This window comes from Cyprinodon tularosa, unplaced genomic scaffold, assembly GCF_016077235.1.
Source record: "Cyprinodon tularosa strain WSP-4 unplaced genomic scaffold, ASM1607723v1 ctg253, whole genome shotgun sequence".
NCBI classification, from domain to species: domain Eukaryota; kingdom Metazoa; phylum Chordata; class Actinopteri; order Cyprinodontiformes; family Cyprinodontidae; genus Cyprinodon; species Cyprinodon tularosa.
The window spans coordinates 1928-28481 of record NW_024038941.1 but is presented as its reverse complement, the minus strand read 5'-3'; the positions used below and the strand labels follow the sequence as shown (position 1 = coordinate 28481).

The following is a 26554-nucleotide window of genomic DNA, read 5'->3' as shown; positions in this document are numbered from 1 at the left end:
ACTGACCGACTTATAATTAAAGCACTGATTGAAGTCCAGAAGATAACACTGCTTCACTAATTGAAGCAAATCCCCTCCGTCTGTTTCGTTTCTCCACTCTGGGGGATTAGTACCTGCTAACTTTGGAGGATAAACCAATGGGAGATGTATACATTTACATCCTGAGTTGATGATTGGCTAGAAGCTGGAAGTATCCCTGCAGGAGGTAGACACATCCCTCTGCTCACTTGAGCATCACAGCTGGTCTACAGAAAAACAATGAGCTGCCTCTGCGAGTTAGGATACTGATTTCCTAAAGGTAAGTGAATCTATATGTTAAACATATGTTTTTTTCTTGTACATTACCGTCAAAAAGAACCTTTTTTGATAAACTGATTATTCAGAATATCTGCCTAATAACTTGCTCTTGTAATGTGGTGCTAATGTTTTTTCCCATAAGTTGAAGGTCTTATGCATCGTTTGCTTCCTATATATTAGTTGACCCATTATAATTTCTGGATTGAATTATAAAATAGCAAACAACTCACATGGTTAAAAAACAAGGACTGCTTGCACCATGATGATTTTATAGACAACCACATAATATTTGGTTAAATGTCTATTTGCTAATTTTACTCCCAAACACAGGCTGATTCTGGCCCTACATCAATACATTTCCAATACATAATTTTTTTGTTAGCTTGTTTTATTCATCCCAAAACCAGTTTTAATCATAGTTCTGTTAAGTTTGACCTATTTGACGGATTCTCTCTGATTAAAATAAATAGTTGTGGTTATTTGAAAAAATAACCAGATGGCATCAGTATCAAGATCTGCCATGAAAGGGGAAATGGCTGGTGCACATCAGTGTCAGTGTGCTAAGAAAAGGAAAAGTTACTTCTCCTTTAAATCAGAAAGTTTTTTAACAAACAAGCATCCTTAAAAAACAGACACCCTTGAGCTCTATTGGACTTTGCAATTGCTCAAATAGACAAATAACCTCTGAAAAAAGTTTAAGGTCTGGAAACACAAATAGAAAGATTTCATAGAGACTTTTCTAGTGATACTTACACTTCTTCACACTACAGCCACCCTGAACCAGTCACACCAGTGTTGTGCCTGAACGCGTTCATTGAACGAAAGTTCTTGAACTCGTTCATATTTTGGGCGAACGTGAACTGAACGTACTGCATTATTGCCTGATGAACGTTATTGTGAACTCGTTCATTCTGGTGTCTGTGAACGGCACGCTCTCTCAGTTCAACTCCGTTCAATAGGTTGCCAGATTTCTATAAAGCCCTCCAGGCGAAACCCCGGCTAAATCCCACCGTAAACAGGCCTTAATATGTAGCTGGAAAAACACCCAATCTGGCAACAGCAGCTACCAGCGTCGTAGCCTACAGCCGCGTGCGTCATCAAAACAAAATGCAGCGTGGAAGCAACAGCAGCATGGAGGCGACTTAAAACAGGTTTATGACCAGGTGGTCGGTGAGGATGATGGCAACAAGTTTGCCCGCCGGCTTTCAGTAAAAAAATCCGCACTTCAGTAACCTTAAATTCCTACCTCAGCCTGGTCCCTCAGTTTGTGTTAGTAAAATCTTCTTGAGCGGAGGTCTTCAACAGGGGATCCGCGACCCCTAGAGGGTCTACGGAGGTACTGCATGAGGGTCTGCATGGTTAGTTGATATTTTTATATTCCCCCCCTGCATTTTTTCCCCCCCACTAATTGAAATGTCTTTAAATACTCATTAACATGAAATCAACACACTGTAGTAAACAGATAAATGGAGGCAGAAGATGTCTTTCAGTCATCAATGCTCACATTCAGCGACACACAGGAGCTCTTTCAAGCTGGGCACCGTTTCCTTCACAACACCTGTCCCATCAACCAGGAATCAGAATCAGAAAAACTTTAATAATCCCAGGGAGAAATTAATTTCTTTACATTACTCCATCTGTAATAGAGTGACTATAGGACACAATTTCATACAATATATATAGTTAGGGGGTCCCCGCTCCATCTCGCCATCAGTTTGGGGGTCCTTGGTCTGGAAAACATAGAAGACCCCTGTTCTTGAGGGTTTTACTATCCATGTAACTTGTTTGTTAAACCTGCCTGGTATAATTTGCCAGGATTCCTTTATAGTATGTATTGAAATGGAATTTCAAATGGAAAAAATTATTAAAATAAAAAAAACATTTGCACCTTAAAGACTACTTTCCTATTTTTCTTTTAATAATTACTCATAAAAAAGACCATTCAAGCAGCACATTTTTCCTGATGTTTTTGAGAATATACTGTAGGGGTGAAAGCTGCAGCTGCTACTAGTGTGAAGTGAATGGACAGCAACAAAGCATTAAAGCAACAATGGGGAAATGCTGTCCCCTCAATGCTAATGGAAACCCTGGTTGGATAAGGATTCAAAACTGGATATGAAGATGAAATCTGACGCACAGTTTCAGTGTTACAACTGATAAAATAATTGCCGTCTGTGGTTCTACAGTAGGCTATGGTGTAATTGAGCAATATATGAAAAAAAAAAAAAAAAAAAGAACTATGAACTAGTTCGTTTTTTGGAATTGTGAACTATGAACTGAACTAGTTCATTTTAAAATGTGTGAACTGAACTTTGAACTAGTTCACGTAGAAAGAGAACTTTCCCAACACTGAGTCACACTCATAAAAACACACATCACTGTAATGGTGTCCTTACAACTTTTCATTTCCGAAAGGATGCCGATATTGCAGCTTTAAGAAAAAAGTTGTTTTGTTACTTATTTATCTTATTTTATACAGTAGAATGTTAGAAAAGGCTTGATCAATTAATATTACTAAAACAAGGAACAAAAGTCAACAACAAAACGTATAAAAACAATTATCCCTTGTAAAACTTTGAGTTACAAAAACTTTTAACAAAAGTAGAGTGTTTCTAGATGCCGGCCGATAAAATCCAATGTTAGTTTTTGGCAAATATTAGACAGATATCTGATATTAATATCAGATCAGAACATCACTAACCCACATATCTATACAGTACGGAGTAGTAGGCTTAGGGCTGCATGCCTTGAGCAGTTGCTCATCCACACATTACAGGACCCTATCTATCCATTCATCTTCTAACACTTCTCTGTCAGGGTGACAATCTGCTTTCCAAAGGTGGGGTACACTCTGGACAGCAGCTCGTCCTGGCAGGGTTGCACAAAGACCCACAAACATGCAAACACAAGCAAAATTTAGAGTCACCAATCGACCTCAGTGTCTGAGTTTCTACAGAGAACCCATGCATGCACAGGGAGGACACGCAAAGTCTATGTAAAAAGACCCTAGGCTGGGAGTCCAACTTGGGACCTTCTTAAGATAAGATAAGATAAGATAAACGCCAGAAACTGCTCCGCAATGAATCATAACAACTTTCAATTTGCAAAACAAGTACTTCTCTCACTAAACACCATCCACGAAGACCTAGCAATTTGACTGTTGTGATAAAGAATACAGAGGAGACTTACCGACTAAAAAAGGTGATGGAACCATCATGCTTTGAGGCTACTTTATTGTAAGAGGTAAAGGTGCATTGTGCAAAGTATGTGAGTTAATGACAATGGCAAACAACATCTATATCCTCCAACTTTCTCCCAAACATACATTTTGACACTTTAAGATGAAGTTTGCACAGTTGGGTGTTCTAACAGGACAGTGATCCCAAGCATGCATCAAAACCGGTTTTTGACTAGAAAAGGTAGACCTACATTATGGTTATGAGAATGTTCTAATAGCTCTGACCTCTGTTCAATTAAAACCTTTATTAATTATAAAAAGCTGGTCGGTAGGCTACATGGAGATTAACTAATTCTACCAACCCAAGGAAATGTAATTCATAGACTGACTAATGACATAAAGTGCATTAAGTTTTTTTTTTTTTTACAGGTCTAACCATCATCACCTGCATAAAACACCATGGAGAGTACATATTCTTCTTTAAGCCTTTATAAACTTCTTAAAGAGAAAATCTGTCAAAGTTCATCTGTCTCCTGGGGCCCATCTACCCCCTCTGATGCTTATTCATACACCCAACAAACTCCATCCTCTCAGCATGAAGAGGAGGGTCCAGCTGAAGCAACGAAGCGTGAGCAAGCAGACAAATTCAGCCTCACAGACCTTAGAGATACCCTTCAAGCTTTGGATGAGTCCTCTGAGAACTGCTGGTTAAAGTCTTCCTCAGAGTGTCAGACCTTTATAGAGATGGGAAACCAACAGGCAACAAAACTGAAACCACAATATTATATGGAGGGCTGGGATGCCTTACAAATATCACCAGGAGTTCAAATTTCTCGAAAGAGGAGGCGGAAAGTGGAGGAGGCGTCCAATAATCTAGGGGGGACACCAGGCTCAGGGCGACGGAGAAAGTGCCAAATAGTGAACCTTCAAGCAACTGATAAGATAAGTCAAAGAGGAACAGGTAGAGAAAGGGAGGAAGCAAGGGCTTCATCTGAGCTGTTAAAGCCAGTTTGGAAAGCGAAGCTACCCGGAGATTCTTCTGAAAGTTTACAAAGAACTCTCAGCATGAAAAGCCATTTCTCCTCCTCAAGGAAGATTTTATCTTCCAATGCAAAAAGCTGTCTGACTGACTCTGACACTGACCTTTCTGAGTACGACAATGGGATGTACTCCGTGTTAAATCTGAACACCGAAACACAGAACAGTAAGATTGCAGGCTGGAAACATGAGAAAGAGAAAACTAAAGAGGCTCACACCAAGCCATGTCAAGAGGCTGCAGCACAGAGAGTGATAGGAAAGATCAAGGAGGTGGAGGAGATCTTACGCCAGGTCAGCCTTACCAGCTCAAACTGGATCAGAGATGGTCATGAGGAGGATGACAGCTTCATGTTTGCTTCTTCAGAAGTTTTACAGCAAGTTACATGCTGGTTAGAAGATCAAAATAGGGCATCAGCAGAAGAAGCCGGGAAGCTTTGTGCTCATGATGCTGCTCAGAGTCTGAACATGACCTGGACACAGGCAAGAAAATCAGAGGATAAAGGACAGACCAAGAGGAAAACATCTAATTTCCATGACTTCAACTGTCCCCTTACATCGCATATCCATTCCTACAGTGTGTCGGGTAGAGAGGATAGGTCCCTTGCGCCGTCCCCCACCTTTTCGACATCTAGCAGCTTGGAAAGTTTGTCCCCCATCCTGTCTTCTCCTCTCACGTCAAGCTTGACCAATATGACAGACTGGCAAAATGCAGACGTATCCAAGAGGAAAAAGGAAATGACCGATTCAGAAAAAGAGCTTTGGGACATCTTGGAGGCTCAAGGCTGTAAAAAGGTCACCACAAACCCTTGGGGGGCTGAAAAGGATTTGGGGCCCGAAGAGGAGAAGTTAATGCGGTCAACTCTACAGCTGAAGGAAGATTATCTGCTGTCTTCTGGTAAAAAAAAAAAAAAAAACTTCTGTACTTCCCATACTTTATCTGTTTAAGAGAGAAGCATTTAATTAAACAAGTTTAAGGAAATTTACTTAGGAGAGATTTGTTTAAGGTGTAATTCTCTATGAACACAAGGTCAGACAATCCAAGTTAAAATGTCACATTTTTGTCTTTGTGTAACCCCTTTTACTGTATCAGAAAACCATATATTAAGACCTTCCCTTTACTTCACTCTACCTGAGAAAGTTTATATATATTTGTCTCACAATGAGAACAGATGTTACTTGACCACAGATTTCATCAGGTGACCCTGCAGATTACAAGATTTCTATTTGAATCCCTTCCTGATTTCCTCCATCTTTACAAAGAACAACACTCCAGAGCATGACACTGCCATTACTGTGTTTTTCTGTTATCTGCTTTTGCAGGTAATCAGTGTTGGCTTTGTTTAAATTAAATGTTAACTATGAGTAAGACTCACAGATACGTCACCATCATTAATCATGCCACAAACGCTTTAGTCTGACAGCTCCCTCTGTGTTGCTGCCAATCTGTCTCAAGACTGAACAAAAACAGAACTGTTTTTGTCTGGCTTTTTGACCTAATTGATACCAGAGTTAAATTAGATATTTAATGATCCTTTCTGAACTCTCTGCAAACTATGTTTAAGGATGCCGTCCATCCATTTTCTGTCCAATATGTCTTATTGACAAACAGGATAAACAACCATTCGCGTACACCCTTACTCCTATGGAAAATTTAGAGAAACCAATGAACAGTAAAGTTTTTGAACTGTAGAAGGAAGCCGGAGTACCCGGAGTGAACCCACGCATGCGCAGGGAGAACATAGAAACTCCATGCAGAAAGCGGGCCGCTGCTCTAGCCACTGCTGCACTGTGGAGCCCATTTGTTTAGGGATGCAAACAAGTAAATGCCTGGAAAACTTTATTCAAGTTAGGTTCAATATATATCATTTTAGTTGTTGGCAGGTTTAAACTCAATAAAACTAAAGCTTATAACTGCATGAAAGATACAAGTGCAGTTTTGTTTGTTTTTGATGAATAATTATATAAATACTGAAAAGCATGTACTTGATGCTCAAATTTTATTTGGTTGTGGCTTTAAGTTGAGGGAAGAAATCCCAATATTTTAAAGGAAACAAGGATATAAATGCATTAAGTAGCTAATTAATGATGTCCTACATCAAACAGGATAAAATATCTATTTTTTTAAGGTCATATTGTACTGTCTTTCCACTTTCAGCTAGAAAAATCCCATGCTCTTTAGTCATTCTGAACATAGTACACTAAAGAGGCAATTTGGGAGAACTCCTTTGAAAAGTTTTCCCAGGGTTACAGGATCAAAAGTGTGGGTGAAACAACGTGACTGACTTTTAATGGTTGCTCACCCCAGTGAACATCAGAGGGAAGTGGGGCACCCTGCTGAGTCCTGACTGTCAGATTTACACATTGATTAAAAACAGTGTTTGTAATGCTCCGATGGCAGCCTGGTTATCTGCTCCGGTCTGGTGCTGCAGTCTCCTCGCGGTAATTGAAAGGTTGGAGGATGTTTGGCAGTCTGACAGTAATTACCCCTTGCTGTTTTGTGTTCCGTCATGTAGACTGAATCTACTGTATCCTGGAATAGACAAACTTAAAAATGTTGGGTATACGTTTTAAAAATGTTTTATGAAAGGGGCAGTTAGACATTTGTAAAGAGAGGACATTTTGGTTTCGGAGGAATGATTGGTTCAGACACTTTGATGGATATCAGGCATGTTTACATTAGATGGGACATCCATGGTGAAAATCATCAATGAACTTCTGGGGAGCTGTTTTTCTTGCTCTCATTATATAGTTTTATCTTATATTTTGCCACTCCAATTGAAATTACCTAGTTTTAAATCAAGTTTAATTTCAAACTATAGTTCCTCTTTTGCTCATACAGTATCACAGCTTAAAATAATGCAAGGTGTTTTATATTTGCTGAAGTTTGTTGTTTTTGACCTTTGGTAAAGACATGTACCTAAACTCAGCACATAAAAGCTTGCACTGCAGACGTCTGTCTTGGTGTCTGACGATCAAGGAACTACTACCAAAATAAAATGGTTTTCTGCTATATATAATTTTTCCTGAAAAACTGCATGAAAAGTCTTTAAGCTTGGGAATAATACATGTTTATTCACCAAGGTGTCTATCTTATTGCTGGTTTGCATCTTGTTCTCTCCAGATGAAGCTCTGCAGAGGCAGGAGGAGATCTGGCAGCAGGAGGTGGAGGAGTCTTTGTCTCGTTGTAGGTCTCTTTTTCATCCATCAAGACCGAAACACGTTGATTTCCTGCATATCACTGCTCCTGATGATGAGGTCACTGAATTTCCCTTAGCCGAACCTCTCCACCAGCTAACGGTAAGTCAAATAAAACCCTGCATGTTTTTTACCTATGGAAAGCAGAGCTCTTCTTAAAAAAAATAATATTCTCACAATTGAGGCAGGGATGGGGACATTTGTAATGTTTTTGAGGAATAAAACATTTCTACATGTGGAAATTATAAAACCTGAAGTACATGTATTCAATGAAAAGAATGAAGGGAAATCTATTGACCTAAAGAAAATGTGTGCAAAATCAAGCACATAACAGAAATAAGACTATCCACTTTGGTTAGAAAACAACATTGGTGCAACTAATCTGATTTGGGAACATATTCTAAAAACAGTGTATTGCAGATGGCTGAATGTAAAATACTTTACTGTATTTATCTTGGTATAATTTCTTAATTAAACTCAACAAAATAGATTTTATTTAAAATTGTTCATCCTACACCTATTTTTGAATAAAGATATCTCAGCTTTTCTGGTATGCTTGAATTTTTGCTTAACATTTACCAAGCAGAACATGCAAAATATGTATACTGTGTGTCTTTAGTTGCTATCATGGGTTGCTGACTGTGTGCTAAATCGTAACTTCCCTGCTCCTCCCTGCTTTCACTCTGTCCCCAATAACTGAGCAGAGATTCCTCAGTGTGCCACAGCCCTGTTGCACAATAGGAATGGACGTTCTTTAGAGGGAAATTATTTCAGGGATTTTTCTACTACCATACGCCTGTAAAGTAATACTTGTTAAATTCAGAATGATTATTTTGGAATCAAAACATGTTACATTATGAATGCAGTCAGGTCATTAGTTTTTGTTTACATTTTTTTGGGAAACCAGCAGCATTACTGTTTTCCCTACTTCATGTCATTCATCAAAATCACCACTAGCTTTGCAGCAGGCAGCAGTTATTCCACACAAATAGTCCAGATCTTTGAGAATACACTGGTAAATTGATGAAATATATAAAGTACCTTTCTAGTCCCAATGACATCTAAAACGATTACCTCACCTAGCAATGTTCACATACACCATTTCACAGTTTGGCACATGTAGGAAAGGGTGAGATGAAATCACACACACAACTTTCTGGCTTCAAGAAAAATAACATTAATGTGGAAAAACTGCATCCTAACAGATGCTTGGTAGAGATGCATGTCTTCAATGTTTGTAGTTTGGGGTTTAGACACCAACAAAAACTGTGACCTGCATATAGTAAAAGGATTTAAATGCAGGACAGTGGAGCCAAGGAGTAAAACCTCTGAGAATGGGCTTTGTATTTTACCCTCACGCCACCAGGGCATCCATAGCTACATTTTTTATTTTGAAAACAAGTCTCTGCCTCAGAAAGTTATCATTGCACAAGAACGTACGTAACAAAAAGGAAATTGTGCATTGTTTCTCCTCCCATACAAATATTTTATGATGTATAGTTTCAGTTACCAGAGCACTCCAGGTGCAAGATCAAAATGCTCTAACCAAGGGGTCATAATTAACATCTATAGGTTTCTGCACCAAATTAGAAAGCAGATCATGTAGAAAATTACAGAATCTCTGTTAAAAATGCTTCATTTTATGCACAATTACTTTAAAACAACACCTCGGTGGAAATTAGTCTACACAGCACTCTGTTTTCAGTCATCTAAAGTTTTTTTCCATTGACTTTTTTTTTTTTCACCTGTTCGGTTAACTTAATCTGATGATTTGCATGGAAGGACTGTATTCTAAGATATACATCTAATATAAACCCGCATCTTTTCATCATAAGTATTGCAGAAATTCTAATTAAACACTAAATTGATGTTTTTTTCTTATGCAGAATATTATACAAGGTAATCTGGATGCAGTATTGATACTGTTTTTCCTTTCCTGAAAAAAAGACAGTATTGAAAAAATAAATAAATGAATGTATAAATTGTCATACAGTAAAGCTCAAAGTTTAGATCCCTAAAAGAATATAAATCCCCCCTAAGTGCTAATCTAAAGTGCAGCTCAGTAAAGCCTCACAGCAATATGTACATGCAGAGTAATGTAAATGTTGTAATGAAATCTACTAACTGTTATCATTTATGCAGTCTGGCACTAACCTGCTGGCTGTAATAACACAAAGGCAAACAAGGGCGGAACCTGAATGTGGAAAAAAAAACTCAAACAAAAGTTAGATAACAAAATTGATGTTTATATTCTGACAATGATATCCTGAATTTACAATATTAAAACAGTTTGCTACCATTTGTTTCAGCTGGAAAGACATTATTTGAATGCTAGATATCTGTACTCTGAGGAAGTTGTGCATCCTTTCACTGCCCATACAGAGCTTTGATACCATAAGGGAAAAAATGTCATTTTATTTTTAGTAAGATTACAAATGTTTTCCTGTATGATTATTCCCCCTGTTTTTCTTGCAAAGTTTGTGGATTTTTTTTAAATCTCGAGTATATTCATGATTATATAAATCATTTTTTTCATGCATATTTTAAAATTAATATGTATTACATTTTTTATTTAATGGTTTTGATTTTTTATAAATACCGTTTCTAACATATTATTTTACTTTTGTGTTATCTTGAATCACACTGGCTGCAGTACTGTAAGAGTGTAATAAAATATTTTTTTTCAGTAAATGATTATGTTTATATAATGTATTTACACTGTAGCTTGTTTTGTTTGGTCTATGTACTCAAGTTTTTTAGAGTTAGCTTTGAGTTAATTATTTGCAGCTCCAATTAAAATAATCTGTGCTCTTTTCTTATCTTACACAAGTTATCTAATTAGTATAGTTTTTTAGAGTTATTTTAAAATGTGATAAACAAAAACTGATCTACTGAAATTAATTTTAAATGAAATATCTGCATCAAAAATAGTTTGCTTTGTTGCAAACTTATAAGGTGGATCATTAAACACCCAGGAAGTCAACCAATTGTCCTGTGGAGGTGGATTCATGCCAGCTGCAGTAAAGACACTGTTGGCAGTGGAATTACAGACCAAATGTTTAGCAAGTGATCCATGCCAGTCTTGTTTACTCTCCTTCTGCTGTGGGTGTGGTGCTCCTCCATCTGCTCTGCGTGACTTCTTTAAGGAAGTTATGGTGTTAAAAGAGACGTCCTTAGCCGGAGACACCATCTGTCTCATGTTTCTGTGCTCCAGTCTGCAGGATGATGTCAAAGTAGTTAAACTATCACAACAGGTAGAGAAAAGCCACACGAAAAGGTCAAACCAGGAATCAGAGGCTGGAGCGGGGACTTGGTTTGGATTTTAACTGCATGTGGCTAAGCTGAGTCACTCCAGCCAGCAGCGCAATGGAAAAGAAGTTGGGAAAAGTTCCATTTCTTCTGTGGGTTTCTTTCCCACTGCTGGCTCGTCTGAACCACTGAGAGCTGCTTCTTCTTTTAGGCTTGGTGCATGAGGAAAAGAAAGAACTTGTCGAACTCTGTACGGACCTATTGCTTTGTTTTCACCAAACTGGACGACCCACCGGTTGGATAAGACTACGGGAGGCATTTCTTTACATAGATCATAGGAATTTAAAGTTGCATGCTGGAAACTTTGAGTAAATTTAATGCATGCCTCCAATGACCGATAAAACCCTCTGAAAGTGCATTTTCAAATACTGAAAAGTCTGATGCAAATGGAAGAGCTAAGATCTTTAAGCATCCTAATGAAGGAACAAAGTGAAGACATACTGAGAAAGGAGCAAGCTGATGATCTAAATCTTAACAGGGAAATTAACCCAGTGGATGCATTTAACCTTTGTATTGGTTCATTGTCCTATTTTGCAACGCCTTCTGAAGATGTTAATGGGTCTTTTATAGAAGAAACTGACACAGAGACAACAGAGAAGATGATCATGCAGTTGGAAGAACAGAAAACACGGGATGAATACATCGATAATGGCTTAGATAATAAAAATCCTGACCAGATTAACACGACAGCTCAACACAAAGTTAACACATGCGAGAATGAAGATCTATCAGTGGATATGTTTGCAAGAAATGGATCTATTTCCCCAAAATGTCAAGATGTTTCTGCAAACAGCACGGAGGCAGAGTGTGGTTTCTCAAACGTAAATAATAAGCATGATGGCGTTAAAGAGGCCACTCAAAAATTGTGCTTTGAGGAAGATTGTGTCCCAATTTCTCACTCTGGTGTGGATTCTGAGAAGATTGTGGACCTACAACCAAAAAGGAAAGATTCTGCAATAGTTTTGAAACATACACTTGATGCTTTTCAAGAGCAGGGACCAGAACTGGAGGATGGTGAGGAAGGGAAATTTATTGGAAATGAAGGAGAAAAGGGAAAGAATGTCTGTTCAAACTTCCTTACCAGTGTAAGTGATGATTCACATGATACTAATAAGCTAACGGCTAATTGTCCACTAGGGTCGAGTCTTACCAGAGCAACCTTCTTTCCAGCCTCCCCAACAGACAAAGAAACCCAACTTCTGGTTCTGTTTGGTGGCCTTAGAGTTCTCAAGAAGGGGGCTTCTGGAAATCAACTCCTCGAAGAAAAGCAGGGTGATGCAAAGGCCCAGGGAGGCTTTCTGGACCAGATTTCCCAGTTTCTGAATCGAGAAAAGAGTGCAGGTGATGAGAAAGGTAACGATTTGACCAAGAGTAAACCACATAAGGGTGAAATCGGAACATGCATGGATGGAAATGAGGGATGTCCAGAAAGTAAGAGCAAAGAACTTCAAGTAGAAGATGATTTAAAGGATTCAGTGCAAGTCGAGCCAACCAAGCCTGTGTCAAGCGCAGAAGCAGCTTTTGATGCCTTTAAAGCCCTTTTCACCCCAAAACCTCTGAAGAAAGACTCATCAGAGAGGACTGACCTGGAAGCAGTGAGGAAGAAGTTACGAAATGATAAAGATGTGCTCAGATTGCTTTTTGAGAGAACCTCCAAAAAGCCACTAGAAAAGAAAGACACATGTGATGAAAAAGTAAGGAAGCATCAAATGCAACGTTTATGCTTTTTATGCATATTTTACTGTGAAATCACAGAAACTCCTGATGAAAGCAGAACAGAAGCTTAGAGAGATGCTATAATAGATTATTTTATTGTCTTTAGATGATTGTTAGAGGAATAAGAAACTGCATTTTCACATTTAAAATAAATTTTTTATTGATCTCTCCCCAGTCAGAAGCACAGACAACAGGAGAAGGAGACGAAAAAACTCCTGGTCGCCTGCAAGCCGTGTGGCCTCCTCTCAAGGAGGAAAAGGTTGGCCTTAAGTATACTGAAGCAGGTACTGACATTTTTACCTATGATTTCCAGAGCCAGCCTGAATCATAGACAAACTAAGTCACATTTTAGCATACCAAAAAAAAAAAAACTTGTGGTCTCGCAAAAGGCTTTGAATTGTCACTTAATGAGGATTTTAAAAGCTGATGTTCTGCTTTTCTTGTAGTTGTTGTCTAATAGAAAAAGATCTCTGATATACAAAAAAAAAATACTTTTACCATTGTTGAACTAAATTGGATTTGCTTCAATATTTCATATGCAAATGCAAAATGCAAGCTAGAAATGCAAAAATGCAAATAAAAGACAATTCTTTCATATGTGCTGACAGGGAAATATTATTCCATGATAGCTGAGCTTCACTGTACACACCCATCCCTGTACACACCATCAGAAAGGTGGCAGCAAATACGCTTTCTAATTTACTTTTCAGAAACTCAGTCATCCATTGACATTTGAGTGTTTGCTTAAACTGTTTACTTTTGTGAGCTGTTCTGCTCTGAGAATTGTTATTTTTCTAGACTGTGTGGGAATCTGTAAAAATGATATGGTTATTTTTGTGTGGTAGTGTTATCTTAAACATCCTCTCAGTTCTAGCTTTACTAAATTTTAAAAATTCAAAGTAGTATTAGTTTTATTTTATCTCTAGGAATCTAAAACTGCCTTTGTTTTGATGTTGTTGTTTTTTTGCTCTGTTAGAGCACCAGGCTGCTCTCCTGCAGCTGAAAAGAGAATGCAAACAGGAGCTAGAGAAGTTACAGGTCAGTATGACGAGTGAATCAATCTATTACGGTATTTTACATGTAAATATCTCGCACATAACTATATCCAATTTTATCACAAGGCACTTTACAAGACGAAGAGACATTTAAAATGCAGTTGCAAATTTCTATGCAATAACTTAATATTTAGTACCCACAGAGGCAGCTTTGGCTACGATTTAGCTAACCAATATCAGTGTATGAATGAGCATGAGTGGGTAAATGACTGATTGTAGTGAAAAGCACTTTGGGGTCCTCTGTCTTGAAAACGGTGCTCTTGAAAAATAGCCATAAAACGGGCGAATCCAAACGAAGCACCGAAATGACGTCAGTTTGGGGATGATGCCTTATTTGGTTCTGGCCTGTACTTTTTCACGCCCCGAAATTGACATACAGACCAGCCCACTGGTTCACTGGCCCAGGAACATAAATAGAGGTAGATGTAAGATACTAGGTCAGCTGTTTAGCCTACAGTTGGGTTTACTTCTACAAGAATTACAAAATAGGCAGTTTCTCTATTGAAAATGAGCCAGAAAGAGGGGCGTAAATGCAGTGTTCAGGGCTGCACGGAGCAAGGGGAAAATTTCGACAGTCTTCCCAAGGATCCGAAGACTTGACAGGCATGGATTATTTTTGTCCCTGCAAAGTTTGATGCTCAGCTCTTTATTTGCTCTAAGCATTTTAACGAAGACATTTTAGGGAAAACGTAGGATTTGCTAAATTTATTTTACCAAAACGAGGGACTGTTCCGACCATCATGCCATAATGCAAGCTGTAAGGACTATTTTTTCGCTGCTGTGCCGCTGACTGGACCGGACTGGGCATTCGAATCAAGCAATCAGCTGGGTCCAAATCAGTTGGGTACAGAGCAACCGAACCCGACCCGATGACGGTATGCTTCCACCCGCCTGCCTAACTGTACTTCCCCCTGCCTGCCCGGTAAGGCAGGCGAAACAAAGGGCCGCGGCTACTGCCATTGGGTCGGGTTCAGTCGCTCCGTCCCCCGCTTGCTTCCTCCCCCGTCCACTGGAGTTCCAGGACCAGCCCTAGAGCTCACGGCTCGGTTTCAGCTGCACTGTAGTCGATCAAAATCCAGGACAATTTTGAAATTCCCCCTGGACATTTCTTTAGGTATAAAAAGTAGGACATGTCCGGGAAAAGAGGACGTCTGGTCACCCTACTATCAACAATTTGGTGTTTCAGTGAGTGAGTGCTTGTTGCTATGATGCGCTTGAGCTCAGCGGCGTTGCTCGTTGTAAACCAACCAATCAGCGCACAGCTCATCTTAATATTCATTAGCATACCATAAAGGGAAGAAATCCTTTCGTTTCATTCTAGGGCTTTTAACCAGGCTTGCATTAGGGCTCATAGAACAGCAAATATGCAATCTTCAGCCCAACCAATGTTAAACGCCCTATTCAGGGACCTTAGGGACCAGCATATAATCATTCTATGACCCCTTTAAGCCGTAGTGTCAGATGATTCTAAGTGCCAACAACAAGACATCTTAGCAAAGAAATATTGTAATGTGTTCACACTTTGACAAAAGGTACCACGGGATCATGGGTATGATAACATTAATAGTAGCTCTGTGAATATTTTGTGTAAAGCCAGCTATTGGGATTAATGTTTATATTCAGGCCACCCCTTAAGATAGTTGCAGATACCCAATGCATGAAGCCTATGCTGAACTGGAGAGCTCCTTCAGTGACAGAATGCTGCATCTTAAATGCATCAGGGCACGTTATCACAGATCCTTCCTCCCAGCATCTGTAAGACTCTATAACGACCACTATTCCCAATAACCTCAGTAAGTTGTTACATTCATGATTATTTTTGCACAGTTTCTATATTAGTCAGGTAAATAACATGCTGCTGTCATTTTGCACATCTCTGATGTTGCTGCTATTTTCAAATATCCATCACTGTTCAAATGTCCAAAGCTGTATATTATTTATTTATTCTCTAGATGCACAGTATTTATATTGTTAAAGCACTTTACGGTATAGTATTTTATTTATTTATGTCTTTTAACTCTTCACTATTATGGTATTTTTATACATTTATCTAAGTTCCACATTTGTGTGTCTATTTTTCTATAATCTATTTGCTGCTTAACACCAGAATTTCCCCATTGTGGGAAAAAAGGGATTTTTTTATCCTATTCTATTCTATTCTTATTTAAAGCCATTACTTTAATGGCTTAAGTTGCGTTTAATATGGAATTAGTTTTAACATTTGTCAATTGCTGACAATTGGTGGGTGAACCCCACCTCTAGCCAATAGACTGCCAGAGATAGGCACTGGCCCCACTGTGACCCTGACAAGGACTAAGTGGGAGAAAATGGATGATGGATTTGTCAATTGATTTTAAAATATAGTGTAATCTTAAGATAAGCAAAATATATAGAGATTTGTGGTTTTAAATATGTTTCTTTTTTACTATAGTATTCTAAAACGGGTTATGATAGGTTCCCTGACTTGGTATTAAGAATACAACATCCACAATATAGCATGATAAAGTAAACATAAACTACAAACATTAGGAGTAATAATAATAGCTTTATGCAACATGATTGTCAGTTTTTACAGTTTTTTTTAACCTCTGCAATGATCTCAATTGATGTTATCAGATTTTGTTTTTCAGAAAGGTAAATAGAAAATCATAGAAAAATACTGTAAATTAGATATTGGTTTGGGAATATTCAGTTTACCTTCAATTCTCTCAGTTTTTGTTATCCTACAAAAATCTAATTTACAACTCTAAGTCTAAAATATTAATGGGTTAGTTTCTGAAATAAGCAATTATAGTCTTTAAGAAGTCAGAAAAAAATATTTTGGTGATGATTATTCTTAAATTGTCATCATTATACTGTCACTGTCAGCAATGTGTGATGCAGTTTTTTTATTTACGTAATTTTCAGGAGGATTATGAGATTCAACTCTACAAACTGAGGGAGCAACACAGATACAACGTGGAACGTTTGGAGTTGGTTGTTGCTGAGCTACAGGTCAAAGTTTCCCAGGTTACGAGTCACCATCCAGGGAGCCATAAAGATGTGGCTATTTCTACTACAGATGTCTTTTTAAACAAGTCATTCCGCACTGTCAGCATCCAGACTGACAGAGAGAGCTTCATCAAAACTCCAGAAGATGGAGAGGTTACCAGGACAGCTTCTTCAAATCTTCAGGAGCAAATGGGAATCCCTAAAAAGCTGGACATGTCTCCCATCAGTCTCAACCTGTCTGGTCAGACAGGAGATGAATTTTCTTCCCCTTCTTCATCTTCAACATTACTTCAGACTCTACCTTCTGGAGAGTCTTTACCAATACCAGGCACTGGTTCTCTGAATTCACCACCAGCTGCACAAACCCCTCCTCCTCCTTTGCCACCACCCTTGCCATCTTTGTCACTACCTCCACCACCTCCACCTCCGCCCCCACCTCCTCAGTCAGGACTAGGTGTTTCTCACCCACCACCTCCTCCACCAGTAGGGGGTCTTGTTGATAAACCTCCTAGGAAGCCAGTAGTGGAACCTTCCAGAGCCATGAAGCCTCTTTATTGGACCAGAATCCAGATTGAAAATGACAAGTAGGTTTACACAACTGTGGATTGCTAAAGTCTGGTATGACTTTAATTAAAGCCATTTTTGTTTGCAATTTGTACAAAACATTTTCTGCTCTCGGACACTGACACAGAGAGTTTTTAATAATTTACAGGATAGGCATGTATGGACAATTACACTATAAGTAATGTATATAGTATAGTTTCCAAATTCGTTCAAGCACAATTTTAGTCACTAACCGAATGTTTCAAGTTTTATGATTAAATTAATAAAATTATCTTAGTGTTTTTTTATACTTTAGTCCTTTGATAATAAGAAAAGCTGCAAAAACCTAGGAATATTAAGAAACAGTTGCTTTAACAGGATTGTTTAATAAAAATCATAATAAAAATGTTTCTATATTGATTCAGATAGAGACTTAAAGAGAATGCATTTAGAACGCATGTTTATTGAGTTATTATGAACAACTAATATACTTTTTCCTCCATTAGCAACTACTTACTTTGGAACAACTTAGAGGAACCACACATAATAAATGCCAATGAGTTTGAGGAACTCTTCGCTAAAACAACTGTTATGGAAAAAAAGAAGCCCCTGTCTCAGACTTTTGAGAAGAAAGCCAAAACTAAAAAGGTATGCAGCATTATTAATCTACACAACATAGTTTGGTTTCCGGAGAGTCTTTTGTCCACTAGAGGGAGACAGTGACACTACTTCTTGGAACCAGTTTCTGGATTAACCTAATTTTGTAATCACATTTCTTAAGTCAATTAAAATCAAATTAGTGATCCTATGCTATGATAATTGTAATTTTGTTATGCTTTTGCCTCAAAGGGTTTTTAAAATTTTTATGATCTAAGCTTTAAGTGCAGTTGTTTCCTGATTGTTTGATCTCCCCCATGTCCTCTTTAAAATTCTTAAGTTTGAAAGAGTACTATTTTCACTCAAAATGCAATAAAAGCTAAATTCATATGGTAAATAGCAAAAAAAAGTATATTAACAAGAGTAGAAAGAAAAGTGAAATATGATCTGTGTGTTTGTTCTGTTCTGTTTAACACTCAGTACACACTGTACACTCCTCCCTAATGCCTTACTAATGGTTTCTGATGGTCAGGTAGCCATGGTAACTCTGTTTGCTTTAGATCATTAAGCTGCTTGACAGCAAGCGCTCTCAGGCTGTGGGAATCCTCATATCAAGCCTCCACCTAGAAATGAAAGATATTCAGCAAGGTGAGTGAATTCTATACATTTAGATGTGTAACAGGAAACATGAAAGCATATGAGTTAAAACACAGAAATTAGGTTTAATTAAAGGCTGAATAATTATACATAGATTAACCAAATAATATCTAACACACTGTAAAATACAGATTTTAATTCAGCCAATAAATGGTCAGCTTCTATATACCTTCTTTTCTAAAGGAGCATGTTGCATGCTAAAGTTATTAATTTCTTTCTCAACAATTAATGGAAAAAAAAAAACATAATCTGCATTGCAGCCTCTGTACCATCACCATGAATTTTAGATCAATTCACAATATTTCTGGGGCTTGCACCACCTCTATATTGGTCCTGGGACATGTAGGGCAAGTCTGGGGCCACCCACACCTGCTATTAGGCATACTTTCCTTCTGAAGAAGATTTGGAAATCCTTTATACATAACTAAGGGATACCTGCTGCTCTTCAAGTTTTTATTTTTATTAATTTGGTTGTCTGTTGTCTTCTTTTTGCTGCTATGTTCTCGATTTGCTGTAGTTACACTATATCTTCTGTGTTTGCTTTTTTTTCTGCTATGTTTTAATGTCCCTCTTTTCATGCGCACTTTCCTGTCTCTATCTCCTTCCCTCTCCGTTAGTTCTTATCCCCTCTTTCTTTATCACCCCTTTTTTTTCAGTCTCCGTTGTATAGGATTTTTCTGCCTAAATAATTTTTTATGAAGTTTCAAGCACCAAATGGAACCTGATGGCATTAGCTCGGGCGCATCTCTTCCCAGAGCTTAATTGACAAAAGAGGACACACAGAAAAGATTCCTTCATACTAAATGATATATCTTTCAGATTAAAGTCAGGACTTTAGTTCAACCACCCCTTATGCTACTAATCTACTTACAGAAGAAAAATAATGGTAATTGTAAAGATTACTTTATACAAAAATAATCTTGAGGTATAAATTATTTCCAGCTTTAATTAGATTACTTTACTTTTACTTTTAATGTGAAAGGTAGCACATATGCGGAATGCAAAATCAAAGGCACCATTGATCCAAAATGTTTAAAAGGAAGATTGGCAGTTGGACTAAATGCTAAGCAAGTTTTCAACCAGCCTAAGTCAACAAGCTGATAAAAGAAAGTTATTTTTTAGGCAAATTTGGAATTTAAGCTAATTGTGTATCATGTGTCTGACTAATTTATATTTTGATTTTTAACTCTTTGCTATCATAGTGAAGGGGTTTTTATTTTCTCTTCTGTGCTTGTACCCTCAGCTGTACTGACCGTGGATCATTCTGTGGTGGACCTGGAGGCCATTGAAGCACTTTATGAAAATGTATGTTTACACAAAAACCTCCCTGAGTTTTAAACAGGTTAACTAATGTTAAAAGTTTTTTTCTTTATATGATTTTGTTGTGTCAGAGAGCTCAGGCAGATGAGCTGGAGAAGATCAGGAAACATTATGAGCTGTCTGAAGAGGAGGATGTTAAACTGTTGGACAAACCTGAGCAGTTTGTATTTTTTTTGTCCCTTGTTTTGGGTTACAATAGCTTTCCTGAGATTAAATTAGTTAGAAGATCATATATTCTGTAAAATTTTCCAGGTTCCTGTATGAACTGTCTCAGATTCCAGAGTTTACTGGCCGAGCTTGCTGTATGATCTTCCAGTCGACCTTCATTGATGGGATTGCATCAATAAAACGCAAGCTAAGCTCTGTCTCTTGTGTCTGTAAGGTAGGAAAATTTCTTAATACAATAAATTAATTCAACTAAAAGGCTCTTGTCGCATTAATGGTTTTGGTTAAAGGTTCTGCTGGAGAGCAGCGGCGTCAGGGAGGTTATGGGACTGGTGCTGGCTTTGGGGAACCACATGAACGGAGGCAGCAGGATCAGAGGCCAGGCAGACGGTTTTGGTCTCGAAATCCTTCCAAAGCTCAAAGATGTAAAAAGCAGGGTGAGTGCTGTTGTCTCCAGATGAACAATAACTTTTTTCTCTTTGCTGTAACTCAGTTAATACATTTTACAGCACATTGTACACACAAACTGGTGTGTAGAATTTATTTAAGGAGTAATATTATTGTTTGTAAATGTCTTTAACTGCTAACACTGAGGGAAAGAATAAATATATGGCTTTTATTTTATAATTCATCCACTTACTTTTTTCCTTATCCTTATGTCAACTTGCCAGCACCTGCAGGCAGCAGCTTAGTACAGCTCTCTCTACACCATTTACATTTTGATCACTGCTGCACTTTATAAATGGAAATGTTCATTTTCACTGCTAAGCTAAGTCTAATGATGTATAACAATAATAATAATAACAATAAAATAAATACCGGTACATAAAATAATAATTCATAACAGGGCAGTCAGAAGAGCTACAATTGCTTTTAAAGCTACTGTTTCACACCAACTGTACTACACAAATGTTTATTTTAGATAAATATCAATTCATGTTCATTAAAAGTGTGTTACATAATTAGTCAATTGTCATGAAATAAAAAAAACATATGATATTTTTAAAGAATCAAAAGCGTGAAATTAAAAATGTATCTACTCTAAAGGTATGTACCTTCAAAACATTCCCAGCCAGTCATTTCCTAATCCAGTGTTTCCATGGAATTTTTTTATATAATTTTTTTTCTTATGCTTTAACAGTATGTTTATTTTCTGACAATTGGTAGAAAGAAAAAGAAAATAAAAACAAAGATTCGCCATTTTCATTACACTTTCCTTAAATGTTAATCAATAAAAACCTGTACAGCTTAAGAAGTGATGACCTTGTCTTTTACAAGACATCTAAGCCAAAAAGGTTGACATCCTGTTGACTTTTCTAAAGCATAAATGTGTTCTACATGAAATCCTGTTGGACAAAATAATTTTAGTTAACTTTGACTTTTTTCAATCAGACAGTTTTTGTCTATGTTTTTTTTTTAATTTTAAAGTACAACAAAAAAGGCTGGTGGGACGGGGTGTGTGTTTGGAAAAGGAAATACAGATTGTTTTCCTAGCTTCCCAGTCTTTTTGATTCTACTAGGGAATCTTGACAATCCAGTGATATTCTGAAAGATTTGTTAATAATTGGCAAAAGCTAACCACCGATTCCTTTTCTAATCTAATGCCAATTGATTTATATCTAAAACCTTTAAAGCAGTTTGACACAATCTTTCCAATTTAGCTCTTATGCATATTACATATGCACTTAACAGTGTACATTTAAACAAACAATATCTACTTTAGAATCTATTTGACAGTAAGCACAAAAATGATTTTTCGTTCATAATTATAAACATTCATGATGAGAGTACTTAAAGACAGAATATTAGTTAATTATAATCAAAGTAAAACTGTATTTAACCCTCTACTTGAGAAAAAAAAATTAAGGCAGTCCGAGTGGACTTCACATTTAGCAGAATAGTTTTTTTTACATACGTTTTTATATATCTTTTATGTTAAACAATTAAAGGGAAAATAAAATATGTAATTAGAGCTTGTACCTGGCATTAACATAAACTTTAGTTTAAATTTACAGTCATTTATATCCTGACTCCAACATTTCTTCTCAGGACAACCGTATCAGCCTTGTCGACTATGTGGTGTCGTACTACCTGCACAATGTGGATAAGGTATTAAAAAAAAAACTGTTTCTTTATTTATTTGTATATTTGCTGTAAAAAGAAAAAATATATATATTTTTTTTCTGGGGGAGCTCGTAAAAATATATAAAAGAGAATAAGCCTTGAGATGATAATGATTTAAGAGTAATTTGAGACTTTTAAAAATCCCAGTTACCAAACATTTAACAGCTACTGTGTAGATTTAAACTAAAGGGAATAAAGATTTTACGTCTAGTCGACTAGCTTTAATGCTGCTATCTAATACTAACTGAACAGGTTGCTGTGATCTTTTCCAATGTTTGTTTGTATTTCTGCAGAATGCTGAAACAGAAAATAGTGTGTTTCCTCTGCCTGAGCCTCAGGACGTCCTCATTGCAGCTCAGGTCAAGTTTGATGACCTCAGCAGGGATCTGAGGAAGTTTGAACAAGATCTGATAAGTATGTGACACAACCTCTTGTTTGTGATGGAAATTTAAGAATACAATTCCAGCCATTCTACTCGAAGGTTTCCAGGAATTTACCCCCCCCCCCAAAAAAAAAAAAAATAATAATAATAATGTGATGGTCAATTTGCAGCCATCTCATCAGAGAAGTTCCTAGTGACCAAACTTAGCTTAACCTGGCATCAGTTTTCCATATGCACCCTCAGACCAATACCACCTCTGCTTAAATGAACCACTCTGGTTTTACGCCTTTGGCCCCAGTCACTAATGAGCTTGATATTGATATTTAGGACTGTAAATCTGCATCTGTGACCAAACCCTTGTTTAAACTAAATTTGTTCACAGAACAAAAGATTTCCTCTCCTCTTTCTTATCCCTGAAAATGCCCTCACGACGCCATCCTGCATGCCAGTCAGCTCCAAGGCATTTCCGAGACAATGCTTATAGTACATGTGCATGATTAAGATTTAGTGTTTTTTGTGTCCCTCTGAGGTTTTTAGATGCATTTCCCTTTGTGTTTGGGTTTGTGTGTGTGACTGTGTCTGTGTGTGTCGTCAGAGACTAGTAGGAGTCTTGGTGCTGATATACTGGCCTGGCGCCTTTCAGATCCAGCTCCTAATCCCTCTGCCCATCAGATCTCCCATTGTTGTGCCTTTGTGCCCATGTCGCCAGCGCAGGGAGACTGTTGCCTTTTACTTATGTAATCTCCAGACCTTCAGTATCTGCCGCATCTCTGCAGCGAGACATGCATCCTTAACCTGCTCTGTTGTATTACCTGGGCACCCATGTGGCCCTGAGATGTGTACGACAGATAGCTTTCTTTTCCTCTCAACACAGCTCTGTCTTATCAGGCTATCAACCCAAACTACTGAGTGATATCAATCTGCTGTCGCAGCTTCCTTTTGTTCAGTCTGTTTTAACTGCCCTCATGCCTGGTTACCAGCTCTGCTTTTGTCTTTCTTCACTCTCCTCCCGTATGTTTGGTATAGTCTCTTTAATTGTGGTTAAGCTTCTCTGTAATGAGTGCTGATTTTCTAATAAAGACCTTACAGATTTTCAGCAAAATGTACACTGGCTTTACAAAGACTAAAAGCAGGGGCCGCCAGGAATTTGGGGGCCCATGAAAGACATTGATATTGGGCCCTCACCCCGACCCACAATTATGCAAGCTTTAATACTGCTATAAAGATCGATGTCAATGTAGTTTTTATTGTCATATTTCTACAAAGGAAAATTATCAGAACATGAAAAAGTTAAATATACATTAACTTAAAATTTTACATCTACATCCTATCAAAATAATAACAGCTTATTTAAATAAAAAAAGCACAGCTGTATCTATGAACACATGAATAGAAAATAGATTTAGGATTGAAAATATATTCCTATTAATTTTCACTATAACTTAATTTAAAGCTGGATGATTTTGTTGCCCTGAGAGCTTATTTTTCATTCATCTGGTTGCGTAATGACACTAAAACATGTATCTTTTTATGTCGCAGCTTCAGGCTGCTCATGAGAATGATCCAGATTTATAGATGTCTTTTAATGGCTGTACTTTAATCTGAATATAAAAATCTAACTAAACTGTTAACTGTAACCCTGTTAGACAAAGTGGGGATTCAACTTTGCCTATTAATGAGAGGTGTGATTGAGTGTTTTATATTTCTACACTGTGTTGTATATTAGATAACCTTGATATTTAAGAGAAGTACCCTGGCCTTTCTTAGTTAAAATGCTTTAAGAAACACATATCTATGACTACATTCAAGTAGGAATTTAAAAAATACTCCAAAATAACATTTATGATGTCTAAAAATGCAATTTATTTGTATCTTAGTATGTATGAAATGCACATCAGCACATAAACACTGGCGTAATGTTTCATGCAGAAGTCCAGGTGTTTGAGAATAACTGTGAGATGAAACCATTAATCTGCTTTGAAAAGGTGCCAAGCAAAATATATATCCATAAATAACTTTAAGTTGTACATATTTGTGGATTCATTGCAGCTTTGGCACTGCTATAGGACAAAACCTAGGGATGAAGGCATAATGAGCATTTGTTTAAAGGTTTTCACTGATCTCTGAACTGCCATGACCATAACGTATGGTTTATAGCATATCTTAGCTTGTCCAGGGACAATATTTTGGAGCAGTGCACAGAGCTGACCCCAGAATTGTAGAGGGAAACCAGAAGGAATTGCAAAATCCTAGTTGGTCTAGGCAGTCCTGGGCACAACCCGCAAATTGGGATGTATAAAGGAAAGGTGTGAATCTTTAAGTGTGCCTTTCCTTCCAGCATCTTTTTATGCCTGAATTCCTACATACATAATCTATACATCTGAAATGTTGTTATTCTTAAAAAAGCTGCATACTATTTCATGCTCTTGGCCTTTTGTTTCTTGTTTATGGATCTTTAAACTCTGTCTGTTTTTTTGTGATCTGATTTAGAAACATGTCCACGCACCAACATTTAAATGTCAATATGTTTCTAGACATATTGAACACTCAAAGGACATTATTAGAGCCACATTAACCATATGGCACTCTTTAATATGCACATATTCATACACAGATGCACACATTAGTAGGTGGGTTGGTAAGGGGCACACCTTTCCCACTAAGCCACAGTCTCCTAAGATTACTTAACATACAATAAAGTTATTGTAGTTCATACATTTGCTGTATCACATCAGACATCCCTATTATTTTCATCAGTTGTTTGTGTCTATGTCAAGTTTCTGTGGCCTCTTTGATTTAAAATAAGCAAACTTCTGTGGGAACGAAATTCTCACAAAAGAAAACAGAAATGTGGAGATATCAAGCGTAGCAGTTTACACAAACCCTAAATGAAAACACTATTCTTTTTGTAATCTTATCTGGGAGATGTCAATCACATGTCAGGGCACGGGGGAGGGGGTGCTGTGGGGGGCTGGGGCCTGACTCTATTATGGCTGGCTCCAGAGACTGGCTCCTCTGATCCACTGATTGGACACAGAGCCACAGACAGGCTCAGAGAAAGGGACAGAGAGCGGAGTTTGTAAGTCGCCATCTCTGGGTGAATCTTAGTGAGTGATATCTGAAAGAGGAAGCAATGACGATAGCTGCTGCTTGGTCACAGGTGGAGCTGGTTCAACCCTAACATACCCAGACATTCTCAGGTAGCTACAGGTATTGGACTTTTTTTTTTTAAAGTTACACTACTTAACTTTTGACCCAAGTACTATTTTTATTTCAGATATATTAAATGATTTTGCAGGACAATTATAGCACTTGGTCTATATCAATCTTCTGCTTTGGCTGCCTTATTAAAGACCTTGCCTATATAGCCTTATGGGGTTGGATCATGTGACCCAGAGTGCTGTTTAGTCATCACACTTTGAGTACCTCTTTATTAGCAGTCTGAGCTCCCCCAGACCCATAAAGCTAACTATGCTAAACGCTGCTGTGACAAAAACAAATATAAATAAGTTGTCCTAATCAGACACACTGATCTCTACTTATTCACTGAACTGCTGACAGGCCGAAAAAATTGAAGTCACCTGCCGCCATCTTTTTTTCTCCCCATTCTCATGGAGCTTGGCCATAAAAATGCCTACGTGTGAAGCATTTGGCTGCAAAAACAAGCAGTTTTCTGACTCTGGGAATACATTTCACTGGTCATTTTACAGACAGTGGAGGAAATGCACAGACACAAAATACAAGTATATAGCATCATGCATGCAAAATTTGCAAATACAAAAAGACTATAGCATAAACATACATGTACTTGTAATTCAGTCTTGATGTAAATTCTTGGAATTATATGTAATACCATAACACTGTAATAAATACATGTATATTACATGTACATCATAAATTTAGCACTTTTGACACATCATCAGTGTGTGTGCTTGTGTGATATTCTTAAAATCTGACTACAGTATTAGTATAGTAGCCTAGTAAACT

The 26554-nt window shown here is 37.5% G+C and overlaps 1 protein-coding gene across 2 annotated transcripts; it reads left to right on the top strand.

The window, feature by feature from the left end:
* The first annotated feature begins 148 nt into the window (after positions 1–148).
* On the top strand, positions 149–22607 carry fmn1 (formin 1). 2 transcript variants are annotated; one of them, XM_038288363.1, is made up of 14 exons: positions 149–298; positions 3905–5408; positions 7635–7810; positions 12909–13017; positions 13710–13771; positions 16696–17363; positions 17829–17970; positions 18480–18567; positions 19820–19881; positions 19968–20056; positions 20149–20278; positions 20352–20498; positions 22111–22170; positions 22479–22607. In XM_038288363.1, the coding sequence occupies exons 2-14, from the start codon at positions 3935–3937 to the stop codon at positions 22605–22607; spliced, it is 3336 nt and encodes a 1111-aa protein (XP_038144291.1). In that variant the 5' UTR covers positions 149–298; positions 3905–3934. The 2 variants fall into 2 exon arrangements, with proteins under 2 accessions (XP_038144291.1, XP_038144292.1); XM_038288364.1 differs by lacking the exons at positions 149–298; positions 3905–5408; positions 7635–7810 and adding an exon at positions 10856–12711.
* Positions 22608–26554: the final 3947 nt, after the last annotated feature.